General features: G+C 34.1%; 3 protein-coding genes across 4 annotated transcripts; 2 read left to right on the top strand and 1 right to left on the bottom strand.

The window, feature by feature from the left end:
* The first annotated feature begins 749 nt into the window (after positions 1-749).
* Positions 750-3,322, top strand: LOC116769911 (mRNA-decapping enzyme 1B). Its single transcript, XM_032661111.2, has one exon. The coding sequence runs from the start codon at positions 850-852 to the stop codon at positions 2,128-2,130; it is 1,281 nt and encodes a 426-aa protein (XP_032517002.1). The 5' UTR covers positions 750-849; the 3' UTR covers positions 2,131-3,322.
* Positions 3,323-3,549: 227 nt separating this feature from the next.
* LOC116769912 (CTD nuclear envelope phosphatase 1 homolog) lies at positions 3,550-11,994 on the bottom strand. Its single transcript, XM_061527858.1, has 7 exons — positions 11,706-11,994; positions 11,558-11,624; positions 9,752-9,942; positions 8,547-8,659; positions 7,921-8,036; positions 6,376-6,530; positions 3,550-6,025 (listed from the first exon to the last, which is right to left on the bottom strand). The coding sequence occupies exons 1-6, from the start codon at positions 11,802-11,804 to the stop codon at positions 6,385-6,387; spliced, it is 732 nt and encodes a 243-aa protein (XP_061383842.1). The 5' UTR covers positions 11,805-11,994; the 3' UTR covers positions 3,550-6,025; positions 6,376-6,384.
* A 234-nt stretch (positions 11,995-12,228) lies between these two features.
* LOC116770135 (AP-2 complex subunit mu) lies at positions 12,229-18,961 on the top strand. 2 transcript variants are annotated; one of them, XM_032661487.2, is made up of 11 exons: positions 12,229-12,396; positions 12,595-12,787; positions 13,319-13,481; positions 13,895-14,010; positions 14,302-14,404; positions 15,201-15,323; positions 15,527-15,686; positions 15,950-16,183; positions 16,902-17,040; positions 17,617-17,724; positions 18,047-18,961. In XM_032661487.2, the coding sequence occupies exons 2-10, from the start codon at positions 12,611-12,613 to the stop codon at positions 17,722-17,724; spliced, it is 1,323 nt and encodes a 440-aa protein (XP_032517378.1). In that variant the 5' UTR covers positions 12,229-12,396; positions 12,595-12,610; the 3' UTR covers positions 18,047-18,961. The 2 variants fall into 2 exon arrangements, with proteins under 2 accessions (XP_032517378.1, XP_061383841.1); XM_061527857.1 differs by lacking the exon at positions 12,595-12,787 and having other exon boundaries at positions 12,230-12,396.
* The last annotated feature ends 255 nt before the right edge of the window (positions 18,962-19,216 follow it).

Below are 19,216 nucleotides of genomic sequence, written 5' to 3'. Positions count from 1 at the left end.
TAATACCAAGTGCATCGTCAGCCTAAACACCGATAGAATTAATATTTTTAAACGAAGTCATCGACGATTCAAATATATAACATGACTTCTCAATGAGATTTTTTAAGGTGATTGTTTTTTACGTTGACATTGTTAAGCCTTACTAAAGACACTGGTAAACCCCAAACACCGTACACGCTCGATGCTGAATCTTTAAAGACATATTAATGCCCTCAGAGAACTTCAAACTGTAGCGATCTGAGTCATTGAGCACTTTTTAGGATTGCAAGCATGAGAAAGTTCCTTAGTAAAGTTTTTTTAATGATAACAACAGAAAGAAGCGTTAAGCCAAAAACATAGGTCAGAGAGTAAACAATGTTATTTGAGACCATATCAATCAACGGCCCGAGTTCGAGCTATAAGACATGATCCTCAAAGACTTTATAATTTAAGCATTGAAATATGTATTTCAATTTTGCATTGATTTATTGAATAAGTAGATAAAAATACATAGTAACAAAATAATTTATGTATAAAAATTGAAATAAGTAGGTATATATTTATACAACCATCATTAGTAATATTTAAGTATATATTCAAACATATAAAACTGTATTTTCAAGTGAAAACATTAACAAAAGGTCATTAAAAAAAAGATTAATATATGACAAACAAATAAATAATAAGTGAGAATATGTAAGAATAAAAATATTTGTTAGAGGAAATGTCTGTAAGCATTTTAATATAGCACTTAATGGAACGTATTTTAAAGATGGCGACTTAATTCGTCCGTTTCTGTCACTTTGCTGTGAAGTGTGATGGTGATGCTAGTAAGTTGTGTAAAAAAATATTTGTATATGTTGGTATAAAATGGCTGACACCGGTTTACGTATGAATTTAACAGCGTTAAAGAGGGCAGACCCATATGCGAGAGAAATAATTGACAGTGCTACCCACGTCGCACTTTATACTTTTGAAGAAAACGAATGGGAGAAAACGAACATCGAAGGGGCTTTGTTTGTGTACAGTAGAAATGGGGAACCTTACCATAGTTTGGTGATTATGAACAGATTAAATACAAACAATCTTATCGAACCTGTTTCTAGAGGAATTGAATTGCAATTAAAAGAACCATTTCTGTTGTATCGAAACGCGAAGTGTCGTATTTACGGCATATGGTTTTACGATAAAGACGAATGCATTAGAGTTGCGACGAAATTGAACTCTTTAGTGAAGGATTCTATAAAAGCTCCTAACGAAATGTCTCAAAATCCTACGTATTCAGCTCCAGCGAAGACTAACGCGTCAGTTGATATATTTAGCATGTTGAGCAAAGCTCAAGATGATTTTAATACTAATAAGGGATTGACAAATAATAAAAATGACTTAACACCGACGAGAGCGCCAGATATGGCTTCACAGAGTGTGATGGATTTCTTCGCCAAGGCTGGCAGTGGTGCGGCAGCGCAAATGCCTGCTGTGTCCTCTCTTCCATCTCCGGGGATGTTTGGACCGCGGCCAAACGATGTACGAGAGACTCCATTACTTCTACAAAGACTGATGAGTAATCCAGCCCATTCTGTTGAGCACATAGAAAAGCAGCAGAGATCTGTAACACCTCAAGAAGCCCAATCTTCAAATGGTAATGTCTCCATAGATCCTATGATGAGACAGAACAGTTCTTTCCAACTTAAGTCTACGCCACTAGACAAGCACAGCCAGCACAGGATAACTAATCTTCAGAAAATCCAATTAGATGGTGACACCAACGGGCCTAATCCTTTGGAGAATGAACTGAATCTAATGCATATCTCTTCCCCGAAGCCGACTTCTCCATTAGCTACGTACTTGAACCACACTCAAGATATTGGACACCAGGTGGGATCCTATAATGGTGGTAAGTTGGAGGAGGTCGGAGGTGTGTTCCCCATCATGAACTCCCTGACAAATCAACAGAAACCAGCCTTGATGCCTCCAACGATGTTCACAGCTATACCCGGGAATGATATTCAGCCCTCCCCTGAACCTCTCACTAGGAATCAACTATTACAGGCCGTCAATTATCTCCTCAGACACGACGCTGACTTTGTCAACAAACTGCATGAAGCTTATGTGAAATCATTTTCAGAAAAGCCCTTTTCTGTTTCATAATATGTTATTTTGGAACAAGCCGCTGCTTTCTCCAGTGGCACTGTACAGATGTAATTTGAAGAATAAATCCTTAAAAATGTTGAGTAGACCCATTAGTGACGCAGTAACTTATTTGGACCGAGTATTGTGAAATAAGTTTTAAACCTTAGACAGTGTCAGTTGAATGTATAGAGAAAGAATTCTAGTGACGCGATTTCGCTCACATTATATAATAACAAAAGCCGTTTGTGATAACCCTATTGGCTTAGTTCTTGTTGGCCCTGTTGAGATAATCACTAAGGGATTTTCTAATGTGGAATGTTATTAAATGATTTTGAATATAATTTGAAATACGTATTAACATCAGATACAAATGACACTATATTGTATTTGTTAAAAATGTTAAAATAATTTAATGTTGTCCACAAATACTTTATAACTTTATACAATGCTACGACTGTCTGGGCTATTATTAAAATCCTGAGTAATTGGAACCCATATTGGACTTGCATTTTGGCGGGAACAGAGTCTTGGAACATTAGTAAGCCATTAAGCCATAATGCAAATACATTTTTGAAAAAAAAAATGTTATTGACTTATAAGGACATAATTTTGACATATGTTATTAAGGACTGCAAGTTTTTGCTACTTGTTTACAAAAATCTTAATTTTTAACTTCTATTGCTTCATTCTATCAGTTGCCAGGAACGCCATTTTGTTTTTTTTTTTTTTTAATAAATCAAAGGACTATCATAGCTTCGTTATTTCCAAAATTATCTCTCAATTTTATTTATAAATCTGTTTTTCTTAGTTGCAACTTAAATGTTATATCGCAATCCGTACATTCAAATATAACTTGCGTCTGTTTTGTGTGTAACCTGTTCATTATTTTAAAGGAAATCTATCGTTAATGTCTACTTAAAAAACTAATCCAAGTGAGAAAAATTTGTAAAATGGAGCAGTAATTAAAAATAAATGCTCAGTATCCCATTGTTTTAGTGTTAGTGAGGTGCAAAATATAAACGACGGATGTATCGGAGCATGTTAATGGGGAATTGTCCAGTGAAAATATAGCGATATATATATGGGTCTATAGTACTTGTTAAAACATTATCTGCTCCTGGTATATGATCTTGAACCTTGTAAAGCCTGAAAATTATAATTTCGAAGAAATAAAAATCAATAGTCTGTAATAAAAATGTTTCTTGATGAATTATTTTTTTTTATTTACGAGCCTACATATTTATAGTTTTTTAAAAACAGATTTAATACATAAAAATTAAAAATTTTATAGTTTACAATTAATATGAATTGTCATTATTGCTTTTCCTAATACACTAATACGATATTTTATTTCTTTCATATAGTTTTTCTTTTAGGGAACACGCCTTGCAGTCGGGGTGAGAGGTTCAGTGAGCTTTGAAAATGATCTATCAGCACATTGTTTGAATCGATTTAATATCTCTATTACAAATCGCTTTTGAACTTTGAACAACCAGTCAAGATTACAAAATTGTTTTACAATTTTTTTTTTCAATATTCATGAGATGATACACACAGTACATCCCGAATTGTCTACTTAAAAGTACGTCAATTATGTGAAGGCATTCACGAATATTTTGTTTATATTTAATACATCAAATTTCGACGGTTGTATTTAAGGTCACCGTCGAAGATCGCAAATATTTAATCAGAAACAAATATAAAAAAAGACGAATCACTAAAAATATTAACGAATGCCTTTCAATACCTCGATAAAAAAAAAAAAAACAAAAAAACGGAGAGTTAAATCTTTAGTTATTGCATGGTAAAATTGTAACACAAATGATCATGTAATAAAACGTCTACAGATTGTGCTCTAATACAAGAACTGTTTGAGATGTCAGTGACAACTTTGGTCGGACACTAGTGCGAGAGGTGGTGGTGTTACACAGTCTGTTCGTGTTGTAGAATAATTATAAAACAGGAAAAAAAATATTATTTAATCTCACTTCGTAAATAAAAAACACCCTGTGAACATCCACAGCTGAACCTTTGATATGCTAATGGAACTATATTTACAAAATCATTCACACTTAGTATTTAACCAGTTCCTAAGCTCTTAAAGCCATCGGCCATAAGACGTTGTACCTTATTGTAAATAGTTATATATAATATACGTCCACTGAAATTTGTATGAGTTTAGAAATAGCTAACATTATGTTCCTAACTAAATACATAGTAATTCACAATTTTATTTGTTTCAAATCTCTTTAGCGCGATCCAGTTATCAGTAACACTAAATAATCTAAAATTTCATTGATTGTCATGGTTTTGCTGAATCGTTTTTTCAATTACCATTCCATGTGTAGTCTTTTTGTAATATTTAAGAGATTTGAATCAACTTACACTCCATAGTTCTTATTACATTGTCATAGAGTCGGAAATGAAATGAGTTTTGTACAGCCTCACAGTGGGGTCGGACACGTCGCACAAGTAACGGGCGTTATAAACATCTAAAAGTTTACTAACAACGCTATCCAACATTGCAATACAAAATCTGTACACACTTAACCTGTCTTAGATTACAATATACCCTAAAGCCCATATAAATAAGATTTAAAGTTGCTTATTCCTCATTACATGAATACAATCTATTTCAAATCAGATTAATTTTTTGTGATACAAGTGTTTAAATCTTCAACATCCTTATATTTTCAGGACTAGATCGCGGTCAATGTCGCAATCTAAATAACTATCAAACACCAACAATCAGCCCGGCCACTTGAAAATCATGTTTCGCTCGAATACAGGGTGTTCAAAATCACAGATTTGAAACAGAGTACAGCGGTATCCATAAAAAAAAAATTGCAATCAAAAAGCAACGTCAAACAGCGCGATTAGTAAACAGAACGGTATGAAAGTGTTCGGTTGTTTGTACATGGTCACATAGTATACATAACACTATTGTCATAGGCTAGCGTCACACCGGCTGGATTCAGCTGACTAGTCCAAATGTTAACTACAATTTGAAGTGCGACCCCTCTTATTACACATGATATGGTCGCCAGGGTGACGCTACACTAGCGGTTCACAGCGCCGTCTTAAAAATTACTTAATCTATTGAATAAAATATACTACACAAACGAAATCATGTTTCAAATTTATTAAGAAACATGGTAATCATATTCATGGTTTAAGTCACATATTGTATTTCACTCTCCTCTTATGTCCATTTCTTTTCCTGTTACAGTATCTAATGGCCATTCAGCTGTCGGCGGCCACTTCATTTGAATTTGTATAAATAAAATAATTATTCACATCGCGAGTGTGTATCAAATGTTATCAAAAATCTTTTTTATTTATAGAAATTCAAGATATCACCAGACCATTAGTAAAAGACGAGTTGGAAGATGATTCAATACTTTGGTGGTAAATTATATTTCCAAAAGAAAAAAAAATCCTCTCAAAAAACACTATAACTTTAGAATTATTTTACCATTTTTATTACTAAACCTGTTCTCGCGATACAAAATAAAAAAACAGTGCATCGCAAAATTGAATCGCTAAAACAATTTAAAATCATTCATCATCTGTACCGGGAGAACAGATTATATTAAATACATCTAATTAACTAGATCTTCATAGAAAACTGTCACTCCTGTCAGTCAGTACTGGCAACATAACCGTTATACATAGAGGGTGTTTCAGAAACGACCCGCAGTCCTACAGACGTAGGTCACTTAATCATACACTGGCTATGGTCACGACACTGATCACATCTTTATTTTAAAAACAAAACTTAATAAAACATTATTTAACTATAATTATATCTATATTTATAGAAAGCGCCGGAGGATCTGACGAGTGGAAAAATAATAAATAGGATCCGAAAGCGCCGCGGCCCCTTCACTTTGTACATAAGCCGGTATTTTATCTGTGGACAAGAAAAAAATATGTACAAACATTGCTTCTTTATATTGTAAACTTCAAAACAGATTTCACGTTTAGTTATTATATAGAGATTCATTAATGGACGTTATACTCATCAAATGTTATCAGTCTAAACTTTGATTAAATTTTTGATTTGATTGAATGTTATTTTCATACATTTTTTTTATGCAAACACAGCTTATACTTAAGAGAAATATATAATTTCCTGGGTTATTTAGAATAAACAGCCCCTTTTATGATTGTCTAATGTATCCATATAGTTAAACACCATAAAAACGATCAGTTTTAGGAAATAAGTAAAGCTATATAGGATTAAGTAAACCATGAAGGTACCGTCGTTCGCTACCACAGCCGGTGCAGGTGGAGGTTCCTCGACAGGACGGAGCGCACGTCGTGAGTGAACCGCAGTGCGTCCAACACGGGGAGTAAGTTCAACAGGGCCACGTCCAGCGGGTCCGAGAACCACGACTTGATGGGGATGGCGTTATCTGGAAAATACACGGACGCGGATTATTAATGAGTTCAGGACTAATTAAAATTAATTTTAAAGCTATGGTATTAGGATATACTGTGTTATTTATTATGATGATCACACCACCACAAACGCCAGTTAGGTCAAAATGGTAAATCCTTCTTTCGAGAATTTCTCGTGCTGAACATTTAGAAGCTGCAGCATATAAAACATGTTGCTACCGCAAAAAACCTGCCCGCGGCTCACCCCCGTCACAAAATCTATCTGATACCCTGCCATATCACATGTGAAGAGTCACCGACAGAATGGACAACATCTTGAAGAAGCTTTCCATCAAGACTATAGACAAACCACACAAGAAAGTGAGCCAAGTCTCGAGACCTATCAAGAGTATCATTCCTTTGCAACAAGCGGGTGTATACAAACTCGCTTGTGACTGTGGCTTGTCATACATTGGACAGACAAAGAGGAGCATCGGTACGAGGGTGAAAGAACATATCTCAGACATCAAAAACAGGCGCGCGTCGAAGTCAGCAGTGTGTGAACACACGATGGACAAACCAGGCCACTACATTCGGTTTGATAAACCACAAATTCTCGCTCGTGAAGACAGATACATACCGAGGTTAATCCGCAAGGCTATTGAAATTAAAAAAACATCCCAATTTCAATAGAGATGATGGCTGGCAAATATCTAATACCTGGCACACCCTCCTTAAAAATATAAAATTTTATGTCCGTGAACACACGACAAGACCTCAAGACAGTTAGCGCATTCTAATCGCGCATTAAGAAACATTGTTGGCGATAAATGACAAGTAACAAGACTAACTGACGGACACCTTCATCTTGTCTGCCATTAATCACGGTTGCAGCAAATAACCCGAAATGTAGTTGCAATCTTCACATCGGTTCGTTATAAAAGTGTAGTATATCCAAAAAATAATAGTTTAATTTAAATTGTAAGAATCATTACTATGTTTCCTTAGTTTGTCTCAGAAAAATGCATTGGATATTATTGAGTGAAGCGAGCGGCTCGCTATACTGGCGACTGTTTGATCGAGTCGAGGAGTTCTTAGTCCGATACCCCAGTTTTTAGGTGGTTTTTATTTAAAAAATATTTAGATTAGACCACAAATTTCAAATTTAGGGCCGGCAAACGGAACCCACGACCAAAAACCTGGTCAGTATAAAAACGCTGAGGTGACTTCACCCAAAAAAAAAAGAGCAAAAAACGTGAAGGAGCATCTCCTTGTTATAGCTCTATTTTAACTTAACTTATAATAATAATTTTACAAAATTCATTTCAAGCTTTACTTCACATGATAATATTTTCCTTAAGTAATAAATTATAATTTGTATAGCAATCAATAGTACTATATAGGGCGTGTTTCTTTGTCATGTACCTGGGAAGTCCCGGTATGCGCCCGGTGAGTTGTCTAATATGAACACCCTGTTGAGATCCTCACATATAGACGACAGGTTCTTAGTGTAGGAGCCATGTTCCTGAGTACAGTGCTGTCTGGAACAGGCAAATATGATTTTACATGGATATTAAAACAATCATAATAGGTATTAGAAACTTTGTATAGTTTGCAAAAAGATTTGACTAGTTTAGTTTTATCTAGAAATCAGTTGGATTAAAGTACTTTTTTATCTGTGACTCTATCTAAAAAGGATTTATGAGTTTTGTTATATAATCTTTGTTTCATAAAGTTGAATTAAATACTTTATGATTTCCTTGTAAGCCAAATGCATTCAGTGTCATATAACTTTCCCTCCATAATCTATAACTGTTTTTACTAACATTTGAGATAAACTATAAACAATTGAGTTTTTCTATATATGAAACAGTTGTATCAACTTTAGTCCGGGCAGTATAGCTTAGTTAGCAAAGAAACTGAAACTCAATATACCAAAGGTTGCAGGTTCAATCCCATCACCTGTATATATATATTTTCTGTATAAATTTATACATTGCACAGTTTGTCATAAAAAAATGTGTCTATGTAACAATATTACATTCTACTACCTATAAAACCTCCTCCTCAGTATTCCTCTTCCGTTGTCAAGTTTGTCAGCCACCGCTGCTCCGTATATCTCCATTGAAGCGGTGAACACCACCAACTCATACCACTGGGACACCTGGAACGTGATACTTAATTTAATGTACCAGAATTAACATACATATTAATGTAAATTTTTTTTTTCTATAGAACATATTCAATAATTCATGTATCAGTTATATAGTTTAGGAGGTAAATATTAGTTTTTTTAACATAGTAGAAGGAAGAGTGATTGCCTTTCTCATTGTCATGCTAATAATATATACAAGTAAACGAGATTGTAATGTCCGTTTGTAATATTCAAATAACAACTTCACACTGAACGCATGTGACTGGTATGTGAATCGAAACGACATTTTTTTTTAAACTTCAGTTTGTCCGTCTATTTGTTTGGGCTAATCTCTGGAATTGCTGGACCAATTTTGATGTGACTTTCACTGATAATATGATTCTAATAAAATATGAAGTAGAGACGAAAATTTCTCAGCATTCAATGGATTCCCAGTGCGGGTGCCGCGTGATTCGCATTGCAGACAGAAGAGCTTTAACGGCGCCTGAGACTTGACTGAGACTTTAACGCTCACCTCCACCGTCTAAGCTCTTTTCTCTACCTATCCAAATTTGAAACAAACATACTACTAGGACTGCCTTCTAAGTATGTTCTAAGAATGAATTGATGTTAGTTCTGGACAGGCCCAAGTTGTAGAGATTTAGCTGTTATATCTCACGGTCCCACTTCTCCGGCGTACAAATTTACGACGAACTTATTCTTAGTGTATTCGTCATACTTATTGAATTAATTTTGATATCAATATCGTAAATACTTCCTCAGTTAAATACAGACACATTGATTGTAAGTAATCTAAAAGTACATTCGCTTAATTAGGTGGTAAAACTATCTGGCTCTCCTTGAATTATTTACTAGTTTAAATGAACAAACAAAACTATAAATGCTATCCATCTGTCTTGTATTACCGTATATGGAAACAAAACTATCACCAAATGCATAAATATTCATTTAAAATGTTCACTTTTAGTCTTTTATTCATAGTTTTGGTTTTAAAGTAATTCATAAACAAACAAACATACAAATAAATATTCAGCAGTATATAGACTATCATATATCATGATTTTGCACTACCAATAATAGTGTTACTTAAGAGAGACTCACCACATCCAGGAAGTAATCAACATGGGGTCGTTTATGTACAAAGAATCTGACGGGGTGTTTGTCTATGGTGACCTTAAGCACAAAGTCCGGAGGGGTCCCCGGCTTGACAGTCGGTCGGAGCATGGCGTCGTGGTGAGAGTGAATCAACGTTTCGTCTAGATCTAACACCAGCATCTTCCTTTTAACTAAACCTGGAAAAAAAGAATCATCGGTCACTTGTGTTCGGATTAACTTGGCGTATATATACATATATGGACATATCTTTTATTAATTTGACAATTTTAATTGCATTAAGTAAGTCTATGTGACAGTATATATAATATTAACAGTCAAATATCTTGGAACATAAAAATTATTAAGTTTTGTAATTGATGTGGGACTATCGAAGATCATAGACATAAAAAAAAAATCCTCTATCATTGTTTCAGCTTGTTTGTATTATCAACTATATAAGCAGAGAAAGTCTTTGTTGAATATAAATTTCACATAAAAGATAAATTTTCAAGTAACACATTCTTATTAATATATATATATTGAAATCCGTGACAAGATAAGATATCACAAATCTACTTAATATCTTACTGATATGATTATTGACGAAATAAAATTTAAAATTGCAAAAAACTATGTTGATTCCACGATGATTGATGTACCCAGTAATACTTAGCAGCCAGCAATAATGTAGCAAAAACAATAGATATAGCTAGCAATTACTTATATATGAGTGAAACCTATTTTTGTTTAACTGACGCTGAAAATTGTCTATGGTTTTGTTTTTTGTCCCATTACAATATTGACCTTCTTGGTGACGAGATCTATACTGTTATTTATTGCCATTTCATTGTTAGTTATAATTCTTGTTAAATTATTATATGTAACAGTTATTTGATATTACAATGCCTAAGCATACAAAAATATATTCTGGGTAACCAGGTTAGGGACCCGAACCAGACTACAGAAGATATAGCATAGCAAACATATATATTTCCGAATTAAGCATAGTATGAACCATAGCAGCAGTATATGATCTTAGACAGATAAATTGAAACTTCTTCTCGTTTCAATGAATATACATGTCCTATATATTTTTAATGGTATGGCTTCAATCACATTGGAATTGTGGAATATTTTGCCAGTATCAATGTTTTTATTTGATGGATGAATTATAATCTTGAGTGCTGCGTGGAGGATCTCATATATTACAATTTCTTGTTAACATGATGGAAAAAATATAATAAAGTTGATATTAAAATTATGTATACAAAGTTTTTTTTTTTTTAATTTAATACCAAAAAGCAACTGCTTTAGGATATAATGTGTTGTTATATTGTGTTTTTTTTTTAAATCAACTGATAAGTATTAGTGGAAAAATATATGAGATTTTAAATTATTACATTTTGAATTAAGAATATTACCAACAATCGACATCAATATACTGAGGTCTAAACATAAATATATGTCAAAATATATACCACACAAATTAATTAAGTAATATTAATTTAGTATAAGGAACTGAACTCATTAAGTAGCCAACTTTAAATTAAAATTCCAATAAGACAGATGGTTACTGTCCATATGGTGTGAATGGTTAGATTCTAATAAATTTGGTGGCCATGTGGCGCGATAGACACATAAATAATACCATTTTCCAAACAATTATTACTTGTTTATGTGAGCACATAAGATAATTCTAAAAATAGACAGGACTAGTGGTATGTTATATGAAAGATATAAGTTTCTTGTGTTTAACAAGTTACAATAAGGACAGTTATAGCTATACTTTAATAAAAAATCTTTATAACTTACTCAGCCTGTGTCGAGATACTGGAGAAAGAGGATATATTTCATATTTGACAGATTGATATTGAGCCAACTGAAAATCAAACACCTCATGAGACACATTTCTATTGAACACATTATTTCACAGAATTTATCTACCAAAGTTTATATTTACCGCTCGATATTGCTTTCTAAACATGTAACAAAAACAACTCCATACTTTGGAAGCTATTAGCATGAACGCGCGAAGGCCCATTTGCAATTGTTTCAGCATTTGAAATGTTTACGAGATAGTTACAAGTATATGGATACCGTGAGTGTTAAACAACAAACGAACAAACGGGACCATTGACGACGTAATTCAAAACAAATTCAACGAAACCAAGTGCCGAAAACATCTAACCCGCCATGACATAATCGACCCAAATCTCACACCATTGACAAAATAGCACTTTCCTTTCATTTTGCCTTTGGTTTTAGTGACGTTCCACTACATGCCAAAGTTTGGTTATGACTACGGGTTTTTCATAATTTACATTTTTTTTATAAAACATTAAAGTAATAAGAAATCTTTTTAGGCAGTGTTATATATTATTCTTTATTATCATGATTTTATATGATGAATTTTTTTTTAAATTATATATATTTTAGATTATCTTTACAGATAATAGCTATTGTTAGTAATTTACAGTGGCTTTTCATTGCAGCCCATTGCCCGTCGGTCGAACTATTGACGTTTCATTTTGGGGGCGGGTATCAACTACAATTTTTCAATATTTTCCGATATTGCTCTAAAATGAGTTTACAGGGCTGGCTTTTATGGTGAAAAAATAAATATTCTGATAGATGTCCCAACTAATCATTACGTGAGTAACTTTCCATCTTCTGTTGCTACTTATTTTATTGGTCATATCCTGTTTTATCGATTAACAATCCACTTAATCATCTTTAGACAATTTTTATAACATCTTGTACTATGTAACGACGCCTCACCAGTTAATAGTTTACATTTCCATGCTTAAAATTCATTAGAAACTAACAATATTTTTGTCATCCGTAATCAGGTAATTTCTCGGCAAGATGATTGGGGGGCTGTTCGTATACAACCACAAAGGGGAGGTGTTGATATCTCGGGTGTACCGTGATGATATCGGTCGTAATGCCGTGGATGCGTTCAGGGTGAACGTGATCCACGCTCGTCAGCAGGTTCGCTCGCCTGTCACCAACATCGCTAGGACATCATTTTTTCATATAAAGGTAAGAAGAAAGGCTACAGAGATCGACACAAAGAACATTAACATTAATAGAGTAAATTGTATAAAAGATGCCAAAAGGTTTTGTAAATAATTATCAAAAAATCATAATTTTTTCCATATATGTAATAGTCATGGCACCCATTATACTATAAACTTATGTATATACATGTAAAATTGTGTAACCACAATGTCATGTGAGGGTAGTTCAACATGTTTTGTGAATGAACATTATTGATTAACTATTATTATAAATTTTATTCTGGAACGATAGTTTGGCACACTATTTTCTTAATGTTGGCACTAAACAGCTTGCCAGATGTAATGTGTTGTGATGTTAGTTGTATATTGTATGTATATTGCCGCTGTATTGCTGGTTATATTTGAATCTAACTACAAATAACATACTTGAACACACATAATGATCGTCACGCATCACCAGATCAAACATGTATATATTCTCTCAACATATGTACTACATTTAACGGAATTACAGAATAGTGACAAATTGAATTATAAATTTTCATTTCCATAGAGAGCCAACATTTGGCTAGCGGCGGTCACGAAGCAGAATGTCAACGCCGCTATGGTGTTTGAATTCCTATTGAAGATCATTGATGTGATGCAGTCTTACTTCGGAAAGATATCCGAAGAAAACATCAAGAATAACTTCGTGCTCATCTACGAACTGCTGGATGGTGAGATATACCTTAAACAATTGGCTAAAATTAACTTAATATAATTTTATGGACAAAAATTTCTATCTTTTCCAACCAAATATGCAATAATTTTTGTATGAAATATTGCATATTTACTTTTGTTATTACATTTAGATCAGTGTTTGTCTTAAATATTTGGCAGCAGTCTTAAATAGATGGCAGTAGACGTAGCTAAGCCAAAAACTCATTGTTATAAGATTTTTACTACAAATTATGTTCTTCTGTATTATATTTAATATTGTTCTGTGATAATATTAGTCAAAAAAAAAGTGCACACATCATCGCCATTACAAAAAGCCTTAGAATTATTATATTAGTAGAGATTACTCTTATTAAATGAAATAAAAAATTGGTCATTGAAATATGTAATTAATATGTATTATATATTGTAGAAATCCTGGACTTTGGTTACCCTCAGAACTCGGATACCGGAGTCCTGAAGACATTTATCACTCAGCAAGGAATCAAGTCGGCCACCAAGGAAGAACAGGCTCTCATTACATCACAGGTATAATTTATTTAATAATTAAAAAATTCTCTGAGATCTAAGTTTGAATCAATTGTTAATTTAAGTTTTCTTTAGTACTAACTTACGCCAATTTTTCTTTTTTACCAAAGACCCTCCGATGTATGAATGGTTCATGCATACCACTTGTCGCTTTAGCACCTCTCATTCCTCATTTCCTTCCTTATCCTCTGTATTTTACTTTCTTATCCTAGTTGGTGGTATACCGACTGTCCAAATCTATATTATGTCTTATTTTACTTTATTTTTATTAAACTCGTATATCTCTGTAAGGTGACTGGCCAGATCGGCTGGCGTCGTGAAGGCATCAAGTATCGGCGTAATGAGTTGTTCCTCGATGTACTGGAGTATGTCAATTTATTGATGTCACCTCAAGGTATGTGCTCCCAGTACAGGGTAATATATCCCAGTGTGTTGCGTTACAGACTTGTTACAAATAATTTGAATTTTTTAGTAAATTAATGTAATGTTACGCCATATATAGATGCTAAGCTTGTTCTATAAGATTTATAAATGCTTTTATTGCCAGATAATGTGCTAATAAAGTATTATCTGCAAATGTACATTTAACTCTAGTAAATTTTTTGTAAAATTAAGAAACGTATGTACCAAGATTTTCAAAGTAATAGACCCTTTATGAAGAATAAACATTGTCAACCAAACATCTGATGTGATAGAGATCGCATGCCCCCAAACAGCCATTCAACATAAATGTCAATGTATGGTACTAGAAAAATTGGACTTTGTCTATGGAAACTTTAAGATATATATACATATATTTATAATGGTTTAATTTTATGTAATAAAATATTGAAAGGGAATATTTATTGGACACACAATTATTATTGTCGAACAGATATTGATAAAAAAATATATGTGTTGGCGCTCAGACACGAGAGAACTGATGTGGTCGAACTATTAAACTTAGCCAATGACATCAGGGAAGCGGGGAATACTTTAAGTATATAACAAAGAACTCGGAGTATTGGAAGAATCTCGAGGATACATCCTTGTTGAGGTTATACCGACAGCAAAAAAATATCCTAAATAATATATCGAGACTTATCTATCAATATAAAAAATGCTACATTATCAATTTTGTGTCCAAATAAATATGACCTATAATTGTTCCGACTAATATGTTCCTAATAAAGAAATTTACCATGTTCCAGGTCAAGTTTTGTCGGCTCATGTTGCCGGTAAGGTGGTGATGAAGTCTTACCTGTCAGGAATGCCGGAATGCAAGTTTGGCATTAATGATAAAATTGTCATGGAAGCCAAGGGCAAAGGCAACGGTGAGATGAATATCTGTTAGAGTAATCAATTGGCATATCCGTGTATCATTAGTTTCAAGAGATACCTTTCATTCAACATATCTATACTAGAGCAGCCTAGCTCATCAATTACATACATATATAGTTATTAAGGCTTTTACCAAAAATATTATACATCAAAACTATTGAGATCTGATTATTAATGTATGCGATGAATATTACAGGCGGCATCTCCGGCAACACGGACAGTGACCCAGCTCGCTCCGGTAAACCTGTAGTCGTAATTGATGACTGTCAGTTCCACCAGTGCGTGAAGCTCAGCAAGTTTGAGACGGAGCACTCTATATCGTTCATACCGCCCGATGGAGAGTTTGAACTCATGAGGTATGATAACCGTTTGTTGGACACAATATTATATTATTATACATTTACTGGTTTAATAATGCATATATTTTATTATATGTAATAATTGAACAGATTTCTTTGTTAATATTTTTTTATGATAGTCTTTGAAAGGATTTTGTTACAAGTTCGCATAAATCTATGTTGTCACAGTCATGTGGCGAGACTGACAATCCAAACTCGTACTAAGGTTCCAGCTCCGGGATATTCCTTATAAGGCTATAACATCCGTTCCTCTGTCTCAGATACCGTACAACAAAGGATATATCCCTGCCGTTCCGTGTGATCCCCTTGGTGCGTGAAGTCGGTCGCACCAAGATGGAAGTGAAGGTAGTGCTGAAGTCAAACTTCAAGCCGTCGCTCCTGGGGCAGAAGATCGAAGTGAAGATCCCGACACCGCTGAACACGAGCGGGGTGCAGTTGATCTGTCTGAAGGGGAAGGCCAAGTACAAGCCCTCAGAGAACGCTATTGTGTGGAAGTGAGTGCTCGGAATGATTAAGTTATGTTTTCAGTTAAATAAAAACACACACAACACTGTTACATACATTTTTGGTTTAAATCGCTTATAAATTTAATTCTACCTTCAAAACGGCTAGTTTTAAAATAGATCTATATATATAAAAGAGAGTTGTGTTAGTTACACTGTTTATAACTCAAGGACGGCTGTAGGGATATGGTTAGAAACTGGCGGGGAGATAGCTCAGAACCAGTACATGGATATAGGATATTTAATTCTGTTCGATCGTAAAAGAAAAAAAAAAACTTAATAAATTCCAATGTCTGGTTATTTATGGGCTCATAATGTTAATTCTGAAATTATAGCGGACGAAGCCGCGGGCAGAAACTAATAAATGTATAAATTATACATGTTTAGTACAAAATGGTACTCTACATGAAATATATCTGGTGTACAAAAATGATTTCATAGTTTGTTAGCATTTATGTGCAGACCGTACCGTCTGTCAGTTATAATCTGACGATTCAATAACACGATAGATTATTATTTGAATATCTTGTTTGAATCTCTTAATTGAAACTAATATCTTTTCGGATTTACTACGCGAATTTTTATTATTTTAAACGTCTCACAGAATGAGACATTCACATCTCGTAAATCCAAAATGGTAATAGTTTTTTTTAAATGACTCGCGAAAGTCTTATATCCCATTAAATCTCTCAACGTCATTGTGTTTCAGGATCAAGCGTATGGCTGGTATGAAGGAGACCCAGTTGTCCGCTGAGATCGAGCTCCTGGAGACTGACACCAAGAAGAAGTGGACGCGGCCACCCATCTCCATGGGATTCGAAGTGCCCTTCGCACCTTCCGGCTTCAAGGTACTGTTACTATCTATTCGTTCTGCCAACAGTACTTGTATATCAATTTCTTTTAATATGTACTATGCCTTTATATGTGGGTAGCTGGTTATTCAGCTTTCCAAAATTATGTTATCTTATCTTTAATTCTTCTGTCCTTGTTCTGTAGAGTTACAGACTCCTCTATTCATATCCATCATGGGCGTTGTAAGATCGGAACTCAAAGTAGAAGCACTCGTGTACCGGCCAATATCTCACTACTCGATTTCTTTACAACAGTATTTAATACCACACTCAAATGATAAGATGCCAATGGATTACGAGCCGATAGGTTAGACTTGTGCACTTCGCTTGTCGGCTGTCATAGCGTAACGGCCGTCCTCACTCTCAGTGACCACAGCTACCCAGTCCGGAACTGGCCGCTCGTAGTCTGTATGGAACAAGTCGACTGAATTACTTACCGGGCTTATTATTAAACTAATACAAGCGCAGGGCGCGCCGTCACATATATTTATTTAGCTATAAATGGTTTTTTGTTTATTTTAACAAGAGTTTTTTGTATTTTCTCGTTGTTTCTAAGGCGTGTGTCTGTTTCAGGTCCGTTATCTGAAGGTGTTCGAGCCCAAGCTGAACTACTCTGATCACGATGTTATTAAATGGGTCCGGTACATCGGACGTTCCGGGCTGTACGAGACGCGCTGTTAAGTGAGTATGGATGGACGGCAAGAGTTCATAGTGGTTCATAGTGAGTCATCGTGGATCATAGCGAGTCATCGTGGATCATAGTGGATAGTTTCTATTTAGTTTCGACTTAACTGTCGCTGTTAGCGCCTTTAGCTTTGTCAGCGCCATCTGGGGGTGGGGGGAGAGGATATGGATAGTATTTCATGCATCACCTACAATTTAATAACTTTGGTTTTTATTAAAAATAACATAATTAATTTCCATATAAGTGTTCTATTTGCCGGCACTGTCTATATCCGTGTCGTCATCTCCGCGCCATGTATCAGTGTGTGTTTTGTTCCAGCTCCTGCCAACTGCTCTCCTGGTGGCGTGTTACATTATTAATTTGTATATAATACAGTATTGTTCGCGGGATCGCTGTGTTCAAAGCCGGTTCGTGTAGAGGGAGCTGTGACTTGGTGACGTCATCGATAGAGTGAAATAAAGTACCAAACAAACTCAAAATAGAGCGAAAATGGTTGCAAGTCATTCGTTCTGTATTTTCCTCGGTTGTTCGTTAATGAAAACATGGACAGGTCGCTGCTGTCTCTAAACGGACTGAATGTATCACATTTTAGTAGAATCTCATACTAACATGCTTTCATAGGAGATGTATAATAAAGCAACTTTGAGCTAATAATTAAATTTAAATTTTTAATTTAATTTTTATTTTTATTTTATATACAGTTTAATTTAAATTTAATTGCTGGTGTATATTCCATTTTAAATTCATGGTTGGAACATAGCATTGTCGGACATAAGAATATGATTATAATTGTTTTTTTTAGTAGAAAATTTTTCCGTGCTTGTTGTAATTCTAACATATAAATATCATTAATATATAAAAATATATTTTTTCCATCATTGATAACTGAGCTGAACTAGTACAGATGTATGTAATACTTAATGTTCATCAATGTTCATAGTTTATAGATTTTCTATAGCATTCCTTAAACGTTTCTGCTAAGAACTGTTCACTACAGCTATATAGTGTTTCATGTACATGTAGATACAGGATGTTCACTGTATGTGTCGGGGTTTATTAGTGTGGCTCATGCAGGCATTTTTAAATATTATTTTGGTGTAGAATCATAATCGTGTCGTGACATATAGTTATGTAATGTTTTACATATGATTGTTTAGGGTCCGGTGTGGAGCCACGTGTTAGATCGCTTATAGTATAGCATGTTATACATATATAATAAACGTTTGAAATCTATTGATGTTTTATTTAAATAAATAAATGACCCCATTGATTTAATTGCAATTGCAAAAATTGTGTTATCTGTGGAACTTGAAAAAGCTATTTTTGATTATACTTGCTTGTTGTAAAGCGTGTTTCTGTTATTCAAGCGTTTAGCGATTTTTATATGGGATTCAGATTTTAATTTTTTTATATATGAATTGAGACGATTAATTTCGTGATATTTATTTTGACAAAGATGATACCATATTTTAATTGCTATGAGTATTC

The sequence above is a fragment of the Danaus plexippus genome (genome assembly GCF_018135715.1).
Source record: "Danaus plexippus chromosome 13 unlocalized genomic scaffold, MEX_DaPlex mxdp_15, whole genome shotgun sequence".
In the NCBI taxonomy this organism is placed as follows: Eukaryota; Metazoa; Arthropoda; class Insecta; order Lepidoptera; family Nymphalidae; genus Danaus; species Danaus plexippus.
This window is presented reverse-complemented; position numbering and strand designations above follow the sequence as displayed.